General features: G+C 43.8%; 1 protein-coding gene across 1 annotated transcript in view; it reads left to right on the top strand.

Annotated features, from left to right (window-relative positions):
• CACNA1E (calcium voltage-gated channel subunit alpha1 E) overlaps positions 1 to 14,909 on the top strand; it is a 360,216-nt gene that overhangs the window by 209,013 nt on the left and 136,294 nt on the right. Inside the window, exons 9-15 of the mRNA XM_066623540.1 lie at positions 2,136 to 2,189; positions 3,728 to 3,814; positions 6,720 to 6,929; positions 8,549 to 8,661; positions 10,736 to 10,848; positions 11,180 to 11,311; positions 11,781 to 11,853. Of these exons, the coding sequence (XP_066479637.1) occupies positions 2,136 to 2,189; positions 3,728 to 3,814; positions 6,720 to 6,929; positions 8,549 to 8,661; positions 10,736 to 10,848; positions 11,180 to 11,311; positions 11,781 to 11,853 (782 nt within the window). The remainder of the gene's footprint in view (positions 1 to 2,135; positions 2,190 to 3,727; positions 3,815 to 6,719; positions 6,930 to 8,548; positions 8,662 to 10,735; positions 10,849 to 11,179; positions 11,312 to 11,780; positions 11,854 to 14,909) is intronic.

The raw sequence follows: 14,909 nt of genomic DNA on the forward strand, positions 1-14,909 counted from the left end.
TCTAGCCTTTCCAATTAATCTTCACCTTCGGTTTGACTAAAGGTGAAGCAATATTTCTGTGGCTGAAGTTACTCCTTTCAGCAACCGGGCACTTCCTCGCTGTCCAAGGAGCCCTTAGTAGATTGAGGAAGAGCTGAGGGTGTTTATCAACATGTGGCAGGAGGACACAGTCCAAGTGGCCCTTGCCAAAAATTATTGCAATTATTGAAAATTATTGAAATTATTGAAGTTCCAGTACATTTCAGGGAAGCTAAAGGACATGGGCTACCATGAGACCTGAAGGCTTTGAGAAGCAAAGCCAAGGAATTACGGAAGAACTACAAGCTGGTCAAAGAGGGCAACAGTAATTCTGGGTACTCCAGGACAACCATGCCCTTCTTCATTGTCCTGGACCAGTTCCTCTGCTTTGACTGTGGAGTGGTCATTTTCCACCTCAGTAGTGGTGCCCCCACTAATTAGCTACTCAGAGCTGTTCTGTTCATTGCAGAGGTCAAGCAACAGCGGGTCCAGTGACCATAGCAGACAGGATGCAAATCTGAGGAATCAGCAGAAGCAGCAATGTCTGAAGTTCTCCCAGGCAATTAGGGACATGAGCAAGAAGCTCACAGATTGCTTAAGTTGTCTGTATGACAGGGACTCTCAAAATGGGATGTGCTGTTAGAGAGGGCAGCATCCAGCCAGAAGTGGGCCCTCAATAGCATAACCTCCAGGCTAGAAGCCTTTGCCCATCAAAGGTCTCAGGACATTTGCCTGCTGGTTGTACCGGTGGAGGGTAGTCAGCATAAATGCCTTCATTGAAAGGCAGGCTGCCCTGATGGAGGTCTACCTAAGCACTAGGAGGTCACACCACTGAGGGGCCAAGCAACCCTCCTCCTTGTGTGTATATATGTACATAGGTGTTTCACTGTGGTGTTTGAATAAATAGCTGTTGCTGATATGGAGCACAGTTAACTACTGTGCTCTGGACTGTTTTGGAAACTGTTTACTGCTATCATCGTTAATTCAGGTATTATCAAAGTACAATCATGTTGAAGAACACCCTTTCGTCCTTTGAATCTCCAGCTACTGTAGCCACTGAACAGTAGCTGCAGAGCATGTTCCCTATCTTTCAGCAGCCTCCTTTTCAAAAGGGGTTTTCCTCTGGGGGACTAGAGCTTCCTTGGTTGAAGAACAGAAGTGCAGAAAACGTGGGGGGAAAGCATGGGGAGGAGACCCCTATAAAAGCCGGGGCAAGGGATCACAGTATAATATATTCTCAAACCTGGAAGTTTCCTGTCCTGAGAAGGGCAAACTTCAGCTCCTTTTCATCAGGCTATTGCTGCTGGAATTTCTGCAGACTCAGTAAGTCTGCTGAGTGATGATTGGCAGTGCAGGAGGTGGGACTGGTGCAGTTTGTGCCATGAAGAAAGACCTGGATTGCAGTGCATGTGTGGTCACAAATCCCATGTGAGTTGAAACCCAGGGATGTGACTCACATTTGTATTTTCCCACAGAACAAGTGCATGGTTAGTCCTGCAGCCCTAGACTTTCTGATATGTTAATAGAGGCTCTGATTCTAGAGAAAATTAACTCAGGTTGCATCCTCAGATACAGAGTTTGGTGAAGGGAAATCTCTATGAGGCTAACACTCTGCTTTCTAATGGCAGCAAATGGGCATAAACTCATGTTTCTCTCTTATCCCAGAGTTACTCAGTTTTGTTACACTGTTGTCTCCAGGCTCATTTTATGCCTTTTGTTGTATCCTCTTTTCATGACCTCCTTTCTACCATTTGCTGTTTGCATGAGATCTGAGAGATTGCTCTGTTTTGTTCTCTTTTGTTTCACTGATATGCTAGACCAGCAATTTTCAACCTTTTTCATCTCATGGCACACTGACAAGGCAATAAAATTGTCAAGGCACACCATCAGATTTTTGACAATTGACAAGGTACACCATGCTGCTGGTGGGAGGGCTCACAACCCCCATTGGCCTTACTAATTAATTACCTTCCCCCCAAAAAATTCCTGTAGCATACCTATGAACCACTTGCGGCATACCAATGTGCCATGGCACAATGGTTGAAAATGGCTGTGCTAGACACTCAATATCCATATGTCTAAACTGTTCATCTGAATGTGTTTTTTTTTTTATGTAGAGGAAGTAATGCTGGCTGAAGAGAACAAAAATTCTGGCACATCAGCCTTAGAAGGTAAGAAAAAATACTGAAAATTCAGTATTTCCTTTCTTATGTTAGATTTACTGCTGTTACCACGGGTATGCATAAGTTGAATAATTAAGGCCCAAATCCTAACCCACTTTCCAGCACTGGCACTTTCCAATGGGACATGTGCTGCATCCTGCAGTTGGGTGGCACTCATGGAGGCCTCCTCAAAGTAAGGGATTGTTTGTTCCCTTACCTCCAAGTTGCATTGCTCTTATGTCAGTGCTGGAAAGTGGGTTAGGATTGTGTCTAATAATAATAATAAATAATAATAACAGGTATTTATATACCGCCTTTCTTGGTCTTTATTCAAGACTTTATTCAAGGCAGTTTACATAGGCAGGCTTTTATTTAAATCCCTTATTAAATAGGGATTTTTACAATTTCAAAGAAGGTTCTTTCTTTCAAGAACGACTACATTCAAGGTGTTTCATTCCGATCTGGCTTCACATTCTGGCCTCCATCCTCCCACGCTCAGAGCAGATGGAATAGCTCGGCTTCAGCTTACCAGCTGCTTCAAGGTCGCACGGTGCCGGTGGCCTCGAACTGGCGACCTTGTGGATGTTATCTTCAGGCAGACGGAGGCTCTACCCTCTAGACCAGACCTCCTGCCTGTCTAACACTCTGAGGGCTGGAACTAGATGCTTGGCAGCAAACTCAGGATTCTCAGCCATTCCCAGCATGCACGTTGGAGGCATCCAGTGTGGGAGGAACAACTGCATGGAAGAAAGAGCATGTGGAAGCAGTGTACATCTCCCACCCCTGCTTTTCTTCTTCAGTTCCTTTCCTAGACCACTCTTTCCCTGGTTGTTCTTCCTTCCATTTTCCCCATGTTTGTCTGAAGAACTTTCCCTACAGGAAGACATATAGTTTTGCTAGATTCTCTCTTGCCATAGGCTATACTGGGAAGTGGTGGCATCTTCTCCCGGTCATACACTCTGATGTGTGCAAACTGTCTCTCTGTGAGCAGAGGAGATGACTCATCCTTGTACTGGCAGCCAATCCTTATTTGGCTATTTGTGCATTATGGACTCTTTGCAAAAGGCCAATCATAATGCCTATCAAAAGTAAGTGGACAAAAGGCATGAATCATCAGCTAGGGAGTCTGTGCAGAGTTAAAACCTGAATATTGGAAGCACCCAGTAAGGGTGGAGTTACACATTACGCACATGCAGAGACACATACTTGCACCATGGGAAAAACCTGCTGTGAAGAGTTAGGGGATATGTTTATCTTCATGGTAACTGAAATGTGTGCCCAAGTGTGGCACTTGGCTTTTCAGGAATAACTTGGGGGGCAGCTAGAGAGGGAGGCTGCTCCCTGTTTCTGATTACTGTAGCCATTGAGAACTGAACCTGCTCCTAACTTCGTAGACTCAACTCTTTACTTCTATTACCCCCTGGATCCTGTTTCTTGATTATTTTTGTCGAAAGATGGAAATGTTTATAGAAAGAGAAAATTGCTTATTGTCATCATGGCACATGGATGTGATGGTTGCTCTTGCTCCACTTTCTTTTTTGGCCCAGTTCTCAGGAGGGCAACTATCAAAAGGAACCGGGCAGAAGTCATGAACCGTGACTCTAGTGATGAGCGTGTGGATATCTCCTCTGTGGGTAAGCGACTGCCAATCAGTGCAAGGCCTGGGGCTCTGTCTTGCTTCTAATTCAGTTCTGCAGATCTGGAAACATCTTTCACACCCCTGATCTGTAATGCAAAAGGAAACCTTGTCAAAATGTGTCAAAACCACAGTGCCCAAATGGAATCAGAAAAAGCAGGGCTGACCTATCCAATAGGCAGTGAGGAAAACTGCCAAGGGATCCAGGATTACAAAGAGTATCATGCAGTCAGTTGGGAAATGTTGGTCCCCCCGCTGCTACTGTTCAGTATTCTGTGAAGGGCAGGGGGAGGAAAATCACACTTCCTAGCACCTGCAAAACAAAACATTTAAAGGGAGGGGAAAGTGCTGGGGCAATAACTAAGGGACTTCCTTTAGTGTAACTCTTTGAAGTAGAAAAGTTCTTCCAACCTGGTCACTCAAGGGAGAAGGATGTAAAGAAACTCTCCATCACAGAGACTCTTTCAAACTGGGAGCAGGACACCCCGTTATTGTTCTGTGATATTGGGACTGACTGGAGAACACACATTCCTTCTGGAAGACGAACCACAGAATGAGGGAATGATTGCCAACTATTGAATAAGGAAAACGCATTGTGCATTCTCCTAGCTGCATCCAGCTTGATTTAACACAAATAATGACCAGTTGCTTTTTTTGTTTTGGAAATTACTGGTGTGTGAAGTGTCTGGCAGGATGCGTTCCCCCCATAGGGGACCAAAGTACACATTATGTTAAAGCTGTTTTTAGAAAACATGGTTAATGCAGAAGTGGATCAGAAGTTATCCTTTCATCTTGAAAAATTAGCTGTGTGTATATGGGTGGGAAGTTTTGTTCTGCCTGAGAGTGTGTGTGTGTGTGGGGGGGGGGGTTTTATGGTTTTTTAAAAACACTTTCCCCTGTGCCATATTTGTGCCAAAAATTGTCCCCCAAAGCATCAATTTGCCCCTGAAGTCACTATCTGCTTTGGGAACTACTTTGCAAGTAAATCAGCGCTTTAGGAGACATGATTTTCTATGTAAAAACAGTGTGAGGGAACAGTGTTACACCCCCCTCCTTCACAATATATCACACACGCAGGCTGGATTAGGTCCTCATGGCTAATGTTATAAAGTACCACTTCTGGTTCACTTTTGCATGAAGCCTGTCATCCTGTCATTCAAAAAATGATATTAATGTCATGTGTGGTTTGACCCTTAGAGCAGTGGTTTCCAACCTGGGGTACGCATACCCCCACGGGTACTTGCCAGAACCTTTAGCAGTACTTGAAAAATAATTGAATAATGGTGGGAAAAGGAAGGTCTGTATTAGAGTACCTTGTGGGGCTGGCAAGGTAGGACAGAAGGCAGCTAGCTGGCTGCGAAAGCCCCAGCAACTGTTACTTTCTGGTCATAATATGTGTATTATCAGTGGGGTACAAATTATGGAAATGCACTGCCAAGGGGTACGCAAGTGAAAAAAATGTTGGGAATCACTGCCTTGGAGCCCAATCCTGAGCTCTTAGTGCTGGTTCACAGCTGGCGTTGAGTGTTGCAAATGTGCCCTAAGATATGTCTGCAGCCCTCAGTGCCAGCCCAGCACTGGTACTAGCTCAGTGCCGACTGGCTCCGGGCTAGTGCCAGTGGACCACCACTACTCTGCCACTCTGTGGTTGCTCAACCGCCAGGCAGTGGAGAGGTAGGTGGGGGCATGGGAGGAGAGGAGGCATTCCGGGGCGTGGGGAGGTGGGCAGAGGAGGGGAGAGGGTGGGGAGAAGATGTGCCGGGAGGAGGGATGGGGTGGGAGGGAAGCAAGACCAGAGGAGCTCTGCTCCTCCATATCCAGTGCCTCCACGTCGGGCCACTGGCCTGACATGGGGGCTCGTGATTCTACAGTGACTCAAGAGTTGCCGTAGAATTGTAGCCCCATTGTGGGGCTACTTGCCTTACCCTGAGGAGCCAGTGGCGGCCGCCCTGTTGCATATAGGATGCTGTGGCAGCCGTTTTGGTGCCATAGCAGTCCTGGCACAATGAGCAGCTCAGGATTGGGCTGCCCAAGAATCGTTTGGCCTTAGTTTAGTTGCATACGTGGCAGGCAGCTCTTGGCTTAGGAGCATGTGCAGGATATAAGGTATGTCTGCTTTCGTGTCTCAAGTAGCAGCAACCTACTTGTCAAGTAGGTTACTCCAGTGGAAAAGGATTGTACTTCAGTAATACTAAATTGCTTTTAGTATTATTCTATGTCTGTTAGATTGCATGTTTATCATTATGGTTTTCTTTAATTTAATGTTCAAGGATTTGAACAGTGTACATGATTTTATTGTTTCATACAGTGAGCTGTTAGAATGGAGTTCAGGCTAGTAATATTAGTCTGCAATCCTATACATTCTTACCTAGGAGTATAATTGAATTGAATAGGACTTACTTCTGAGTAGATATATGAACAATTTCACAGTTAGTGAAGCCTGAGCCAAAAGTTCTCAGCTGGGAACTTATTTGAGGGCTGGCCAAAATTTTCCTCCCCAATTCACCACTTGTAAACAGGGCAGCATTTTGGGGAAGGAGTTTTTTTTGGCCCTGTAAAAAATTTCAGAAAGGATTGCCTACATGCAACAGTAGGCAAGTCACATAAGAGATTATGTAAAGATTAGTTGGGAAAGGCTGCTGAAAGCTGATGGTCAGGGATTAATCTGAGCTCAAGATACTTGCTGGAATTCAAAAGAAAAAAGGATCTTATAGCTGTGAACTTGAGCTCAAGAAAATGCTAAGCCCTAGGCGTGAGATGGGAAAGATGTGGGTTCTAGCTCAAAGAATAGGAAGCAGCCAGTGTCTCCAATGTAATATACAGGAGAGCAACAGACGCCTTCTGTATGTATATGCAGAATGTCCATCTCACATTGATTTCTTCCATGTTTCATTTCACTACAGGTACCCCACTTGCTCGTGCCAGCATCAAAAGTGCTAAATTAGATGGTGCCTCATACTTCCGACACAAGGAGCGGCTCCTGCGCATCTCTGTTCGTCATATGGTGAAATCCCAAGTATTCTATTGGCTTGTCTTGAGCATAGTGGCCCTCAACACTGCCTGTGTCGCCATTGTCCACCACAACCAACCTCCATGGCTCACTCACCTCCTCTGTAAGTGATGGGACTCTGTCATTTATTCACTGGTATTGTAATGCCTTATAAGGCATTAAAAACATCACTTCTAGTTTCTCCATGAAACCGGAAGTCATGTGATTTTGAGCTGCCAAACTCACCTGGCAGAGGCTGCGGATGTCCATGGCCTCTGCTGAGCTCAGAAGCCCCTCTGGAGGGGGGGAGGCAGCCCCTGGACCACGGGAACAGGTATTTACCCGTATCTGCAGTGTCAGCTATCCGCGGGGGGTTCTGGAAGAGAACTCCCGCAGATAAGGGGGCATGCCTGTAATTAGTTTGGCAACATCAAATGTGCTACTTTTAGTAAATATTCAGCACAGCCGCATTTACAATTATTATAGATCCCCAAGCTCTCCCCACAGATTAGAGTTAGTCTTGGGTCCTGTCCACACAATGTATTTTCTGTAGGTAGGTGCCAATTCCACTGTGCATTAATTCTGCAGGATGTCCATTGTAATGCTTGTTTTTTCCACAGTGTTTTAGGCAAAAAAAGGTATGATGATATTGACTAGAGTTACTTTGCACTAATAAACACCTGTTTAAAGGGATTAATATCCAACTTTTGCCAATTGGTCTTGTACCCACCCACATGGTCACACGAATCAATCAATTGGTCAGCATGCTGAAAGCTAAACTATAATTTGGGAACATTAGCTTTCCTTTAATTTCACTCTTTAAAAAACTGTTTGTTCAACTACACAAATAGAATCAAGTGTGTAAAAGTACCCATGTTATGATGTCTACTTAGATTATCATAACATGGGTTCTTTTACACACTTGATTCTATTTGTGTAGTTGTGCAAATAGTTTTTTAAGAATGAAATTAAAGGAAAGGGTACAGAAAGCTAAAATTCCCATATTACAGCTTAGCTTCCAGCATGTAGGCCAATTGATTGATCCATGTGACCATGTGGGTGGGTACAAGACCACTTGGGAAAAAGTTGGATGGTAGGGCTGGGCTGACTTGGTCTTGTGTGGTCTACTTTTTTAAAAAAATGTTGCTGGAATACCCAGTATTCACTGATGCATTTTATATTTATGAATCAAGCGTGCCTACTCTCATAACAGGATCTCATAACAGTTAAGGCATAAACTGTGCTTCTCTTTCTTACTTAGGAACATAAGAAATGGCTAGTTGAGTCAGGGCAAGATCCATTTAGATAAGCTTTCTTTGCAAGAATTCCAGCAAGCAACAAGCACTAGACAGACAACTGGAAATTATCCAATGATCCAGCTTCTGCTGTCATCCTGCTGTCTTCCTCCTGCCCACCCCTAGTTTAGAGTAGAGTACACCAGGCAATACATGCAGCCTGGCCAAGGCAGTCATTTCTGTGATTGCTCTTCCATTTTTTCCAAAAGGTCCACTAATGAAAGTGGCTACTCACAAAAGTGGTTCTTTGCCTGCACAGCCTGCTTTCACACTAGTTTTTTTCACTCTGTTGCATGATACACAATCAAGTGGAGAAGTTTGACTGATAAACCCCTTCTGTATAATAATATCATGTATTATTCTGAAATTTTTATTATGAAGTTATGTTCCAGTATTGGATGAGGGAAAGCAAAGGTGGAGCGAACACATCTAGATTTCTTTCTTTCAGACTATGCAGAGTTTATATTTCTGGGGCTCTTCCTCCTAGAGATGTCCTTGAAGATGTATGGAATGGGGCCACGCCTTTACTTCCATTCTTCTTTCAACTGTTTTGACTGTGGGGTAAGCAGTATCCAGTTAAAGTGGCATGAAATGAACACAAATGATAGGAAGAGACAGAAGATTTTTCTGGAGAATGGCACAGATGTGAATAAAGAGAATTCTTGTGGTATCCCTAACAGAAAATGGGGATACAAACTTGGTGTTGTTTGCAATATCTCCACAATCCAAACTACCAGCTTTATGGTTGGGGGGGGGGGGGGGGGAATGTCATACAGTAATTTGCATGAAACTAATGGTTCATTCCTGAGATCAAGCTCACTTTAAAATGAGTAGTCAGGGAGGAGGCCTCCCTCTGGCAGGGAAAATAGGAGGTGATGAACTCATGGAAGTTGGGACATCCATGCTACTGATGCATGCTGGTGAGAGCAGGGGCTAATGCCCCATGGCCACTGGTTCTCAAACTTAGGGAGAGTTTTACTCCCTAAGTAAGTTTTTGAGGAGGAGGGGCTAGGGCAGTGACGTGATCCCCAGGATTGCATCGCTAATGGGGGTGAATGAGATGTATTTTTACTTACTGAGGGCTGCTGGCAGCTGCGGGAGTTGTGGGGAGCCCCGAGCAGCCCTCTGCAGGGCTCCCCGATGCTTGGAATATTGACATAGAATGATGAGAAAACCGGTAGCTAAGCACTTCCTGGTAAGTAAAATTAGCCCCCTTTCACTCCTGTTAGCAACGTGATCCTGGGGATCACATTGCTACCTCCCCCCTTCCACCAACCCTTAAAGGAACAGGGGAAACTTTACACAAGCTAGTGAGTCGCGACCCACCAGTTTGAGAACCACTGCCCTAGACACTTTCCAAACAGCTATGGGTACTATGCAAGTAAGGAAAGGGAAATAGGTTGACCACCATAGGGTGAGCAAGAAAAGGTAAAGAGAAAGTGGCACAGCTGAAGAGGTAATGATCAAAGGCAAAAAGAAGAAGAGGTTCAACTTGCTGCTGCTCTATCCTTAGCTGAAGGAGAGTAAGGAATGAGGGTAGTGTGCTCCTTCCCTCCATCTAAGGTAATAGGAAGCCTTTGTGGATACCTGAAAACAAGACAATAGCTAGCTGCCAATGCTTTCCTACCACATGCCCTCACAGCAACATACAAGCAACACACGACATACACAGCAACATACAAGCACTTGTTTCCAGTTTATTGTGCACAAGTGGGTACAGGGGGGACCCTCATATCCACTGATCCCATAGCCGCATATTCACTTATGCACAGATTGGGTTTGCAGGGCTTACCTGGGCCTCCTAATGCCTTGTGAGGCATTAAAAACATCACTTCTGGTTTCACAGAGAAACCTGAAGTTGTGGTTTTTTTTAGTATTGGGCTCAGAGGACCCTCTGGATGCAAGGGGAGAGAGCTCCCCTTGGCTTGGGTGGAGAAGAGGCATTCACGCATATCTGCAGTTTCAAGTAACTGCAGATAGGGGGCACACCTGTACATCTGCTAATGTATTGTCTTTGTTAGATTTTTCAAAACACTGAGGGCATGTCTTCACCACAGATCTAAAGTGTTTTAAATAATCATTGTCCATTCCCATGGAACCGTGAGACTGTAAATATCTAAAATGGGAAAGAAGGAGGGGGCTAGGTATTTCTAGCAAAGGATTCTCAGTAATGCCACTGAAGTACAGCTCCCAGAGGAACCTTGACTGTTAGACCAGTGTAACACTGATATGAGTTTGTAATCTAGATATGTTATCAGTGATTTAACATTTTGTACTGTTTTCTGGTTATAGATTTTACAAGCTATCTCAAACACACAACAATATGGGGTATAAGTGTACCAAAAGATAAAAACCAATAAACCAGGGAGAAAGCAATATTTTCCAGATAGTGCTTTCATATTATTTTTGTGTTTGAGATATGTCATGGATGCTTGTATTGGAGTTTGCTTTTTTTATGTAATTAATGTTCATTCCACTTTCTACTTATAGTCTCTCATTCTGTCTTTGTACTACAGTCCTGATTCTGTGTGTTAAAAAAAACTCGGGATATTTCTGACTTTGAGGTATGACTGGACTTCTCTTTCCTAGTTCTGACTGCTTTTATTATTTCTTTCTTGTGTGCTTGATCACTCAGGTCACAGTGGGGAGCATCTTTGAAGTGGTTTGGGCTATCTTCAGACCTGGGACCTCTTTTGGGATCAGTGTCTTACGAGCCTTGCGACTTCTGAGAATATTTAAAGTTACAAAGTGAGTAAAATAAAAGAGAAGCTGACTTTGTTTCCTCAAAGTTTTCTGAGCAAGTGTTTCACTTAACTTTTTGCTCTGCCTTAGTTGTCTCTTGTTCTGCTGGCTTCCCTTTTATAGCTTCTGCTACAAGCTCTTTCTAGCTATCTAGCTAGATATCTAGCTACCTAGCTAAATAAAACAACTAAATAGAATTGAAATAGATTGAATAATGATATGCCCTCTCTACCCTCACACAGTGCACACAGTCACGCTGACTACCAAAAGCCAGCTCAGATCAAACAGTTTTGCAGTGCTTTTCGAAGCATGTTACAGTAACATCTGGATTTTCCAGGTATTGGGCTTCCTTGAGGAATTTGGTGGTCTCACTGATGAGTTCTATGAAGTCTATTATCAGCCTGCTCTTCCTCCTTTTCCTCTTCATTGTAGTCTTTGCCCTGCTTGGAATGCAGCTGTTTGGTGGCAGGTAAGTGGATGGGCAAGCAAGGTAAGGCTTGTTTCTTTGGAACAACTGTCTGTGTCTCTGAACGTTTCATAAAGCTGTTCAATTTCAACTGAGTTATAGTTTGCTAGTTCTGCCAAATTGTTCAGAAAGATTTCTGAAGAGAAGGCACGGAAGCAATGATCAAGGCTATGCATATTCCCTCAATCTGCAGCATTTACTGTACATTCACAGAATTCACAATGGTATCAAATTTTGAATTTTAGAAGCAAAATATACTATTTTGAGTGATTAAATACAAACAGACCTAATCTGCTTAAATTTTAAGGGGGAATGGGGGTTACAAGACTGTACAGACCTTTTGATTACAAAACTGGGGAAATTATAGCAGCAAGAAAATATAGATAGAGACAAGGAGGCTGAACGAATTGGTTTTCTGCTGGTTGAGGCTAGAGAAGTTTTTCTGTAATTTTCACTTTGATTCTTTTTACAGATTTAATTTTATGGACGGGACTCCTTCTGCAAACTTTGATACCTTTCCTGCAGCCATCATGACAGTTTTCCAGGTATAACTCTGTGGTTAGCATCCTAAGACTGGAGCAAATGTCTGTTTCCTTCAATCACTGCTCAGTTCAGAAAGTCAGCAATGATTCAGGGCAGATGTTATGAAAAAAGAGAGGCTGCCTTTGAAATGAGAACCTGTTGTCAAGGTCTCATCCTCCGTTGCCACGTAATGTGCATTACAACTTTAGAAAGTTTAGTTCTGTATTCGCTTAGTATTTAGCAGATTGTCCAGCAATCAAATGTCATAATGCTTCAGGCCTCATTCATTCATCATGTGTCTGCAAAAGTATGTGTTCCTGTATATTTAAGAATATTTTTCCACAACGTGGCAAGCAGTTGCAGATAGAACACAAGCTTACTGAACAGTAAGGAGCTCTTTTATATATAGGGTTACCTGATACAAATGGGGGCAGGGTGACTATACCTTTAACCATTGTATAGAAGAGGGAATTTTGACAGGTGCAGTTCAACATGGAAGAGTTTAAATAGCTGCACTTAAAATTCCCTCTTCTATAAAATGGTTAAAGGTATAGGCACTCTGCCCCCATTAGTAGCTGGTAGCCCTACTTATACAACTTTTTCAAAACAAGTCAGTATACCTATATTCATCTAATCTGCAGCAGCTACTGGTACCTGCCCTGAAATCTTGATATACAGTGGGCTTCGAATCTCAAACAAATAGTAGGAATTAATGCTAATGATAGATAAATATTACTGCAGACTTCTCCTTGGTAACCTAAATTCCCATCATCCTTCACCAATTAATTCAGAATTCTTCTGCTAAAATAACATTTCTTCCATTGTTGTTATCATAAGATCACGTCACCGTAAAATCCTGCAGTGGGTCCCTAGTGCATCATACATCAGCAAGCTCCTTTTCCTTATATCAGTGCTATTCAAACTGGGGCGTCGCAAGGACCCTGGTCTCTGCCCCCTTAAGGGCGGAAGGCGGGGGACGGCAGTGGCGCGATCCCCAGGATTGCGCCGCTCAAGGGGCTGCAGGGCTTGGGTGCACTTACCCAAGCCTCCTGCAGCCTCCCCGGGGTGTGGGGAGCCCGGCGTGACTTCTGGCAGGGCTCCCCGCAGCAGGGAAAGTGGATGCGGAGCAATCGCGCTCCACTTCACTCTGCATCCCCTTGAGCGGCACGATCCTGGGGATCGCGCTGCTACCTTCCCCCCCGCCCCCGCTGCTGCCTCCTCCTCCACCCCTGCAAAGACTTACTGTCTCTCAAACTCTCCAGATAGTTTGAGAACCACTACCTTATATGATAATGCTTCAATCATCAACTGTACTCATCTCTCTTTATAACATGTCTTCCATTCTGTGCTCAGTAGAAGCTCATCCACTCACAGTATCTCATCTCATCTCTCTTTCTTGCACCTTCTTTTGAAATTCCTACCAAGCTGTTTTGTCTGCCTGGAACTTCCTAGTTTTTCAAATCCTCTCCTCTCTTTTCCTTTATACTAATCTTTTCCTTTATACTAATTCTCAAAAATAACTTCTTCAGCACAAGCTTTTGGGATTACCACCACCCTATCTTTCCAATTCCTTTTGCTACTAACTAACTCCACCTGTTCCACAGTGCCAAGACATACCATCAGCAGAATCACTTTTCCGTTGTGCAGCTCTTAACAGACTGCAATGTACTACTTTGGTTTGCAGGTGGGGGACTACATTTTTAATCTTCGCACATATTAAAAAAAACACAACACCTTCATCCACATAGAAAATCCACATTTCAGTGAGAAGGGATCTAACCTACTCCTATCCCTATGTATGGGAAGTGTCAGAGTCAAAAGAGGGGCTATCAATGACCACATGCTAATCAAGGGCACTGGTACCTAGTAGTTAGCATGCTTACTCCCTTCTCACTCCCTTTTCTCCTGTTTGATCACTCAGCTGAATGGGAAAACATCTTGGTAGATTAAACCTGCTGCCACCAATCCAGGAGATCAGGCTAACCAGAGAGGTTCCCTAGGCAGAACCCTCCTCCTAGAACAATACTGAATCCAGGGGTCTTTACCAAAATCATTCTCACAGTAGTGCCTGCAGAGTGATGAGATGTGACACTCCACTGTACTTCCTGTACCAGGAACCAGGCAGACTCAAGGTTTATTAAAGGTAAATTAATAAATCTAATAAAAGGAAAAGGAGATAAAATCAAATGAACAAGAAAAAGGAGTAAGGAGAATTGAATTTGGCAGAAAAGGGGTTAATTCTTTGCATAATCTCATGCCTGTGCTTTAAGTCAGAGGGCTGCTGCAAGTTTTGAAGAGGTCTGTAATGCACAACTTTAAGAGATAAACCCTAAAATAAAACCTTTAGGAGATAAACCCTAAAATCAACATAAATTCCTTAAGATTTTCTACATTCACAGTTCCTTATTTGATTTTACCTGAGCACAGAGTTCAACTCTTTTCCAGCGAGAGCCTCTCCTTCCCAGGAGCTCATGGAGTGAGGTTCTCTGGCTGTCAGAACAAGAAGCATTGACTCCTGTCTGCTTGGGAGTTTTATCATTCACCTATACTGATGTTATCGTGCTATTTGATCTCTACCACTTCCAACTGGTGTTTCTGGAGCAGGGGGGCAAAATGCTAAGTTTTTCAGGCACCTCCTCCACTTTGCTCTCTCTGTTCCAAATTGCTCTGCAGGTGAAGGGGAGGGGCTGCTTTACACTGGCATTCAGGTGCCTAATAAATATAGCATCCCCCGCCCCCCAGGAATGCCAATGCCACCTTTCCCTTGCCTGGTAGGAACTTGAGCCAATCAGTTGGTTCCTCCTTAACTCAAACATTCCTGAACTCCAGTACAGGAAGCAACTAGCAAATTAAGGCTTCCAAATGGAAGCAAGATCTGTGAAATACACTTTGGTAGCAAGAGGCAGGGGGAGGGGTGAAAATACCCCAAACCATGAGGGACACAGAGAAAACAGGCAACTCTCCAAAAGAAATAGAACACACATAAAATACAGGGATTGCTATTCCAGGCAATCATCCAGGTCCAGGCAATCAATTGTGGACTATTGTGACCGGTTCTTGTCAAGAGGAGGGTCCTAAT

Source organism: Tiliqua scincoides, chromosome 4 (assembly GCF_035046505.1).
Source record: "Tiliqua scincoides isolate rTilSci1 chromosome 4, rTilSci1.hap2, whole genome shotgun sequence".
Taxonomy (NCBI): Eukaryota; Metazoa; Chordata; class Lepidosauria; order Squamata; family Scincidae; genus Tiliqua; species Tiliqua scincoides.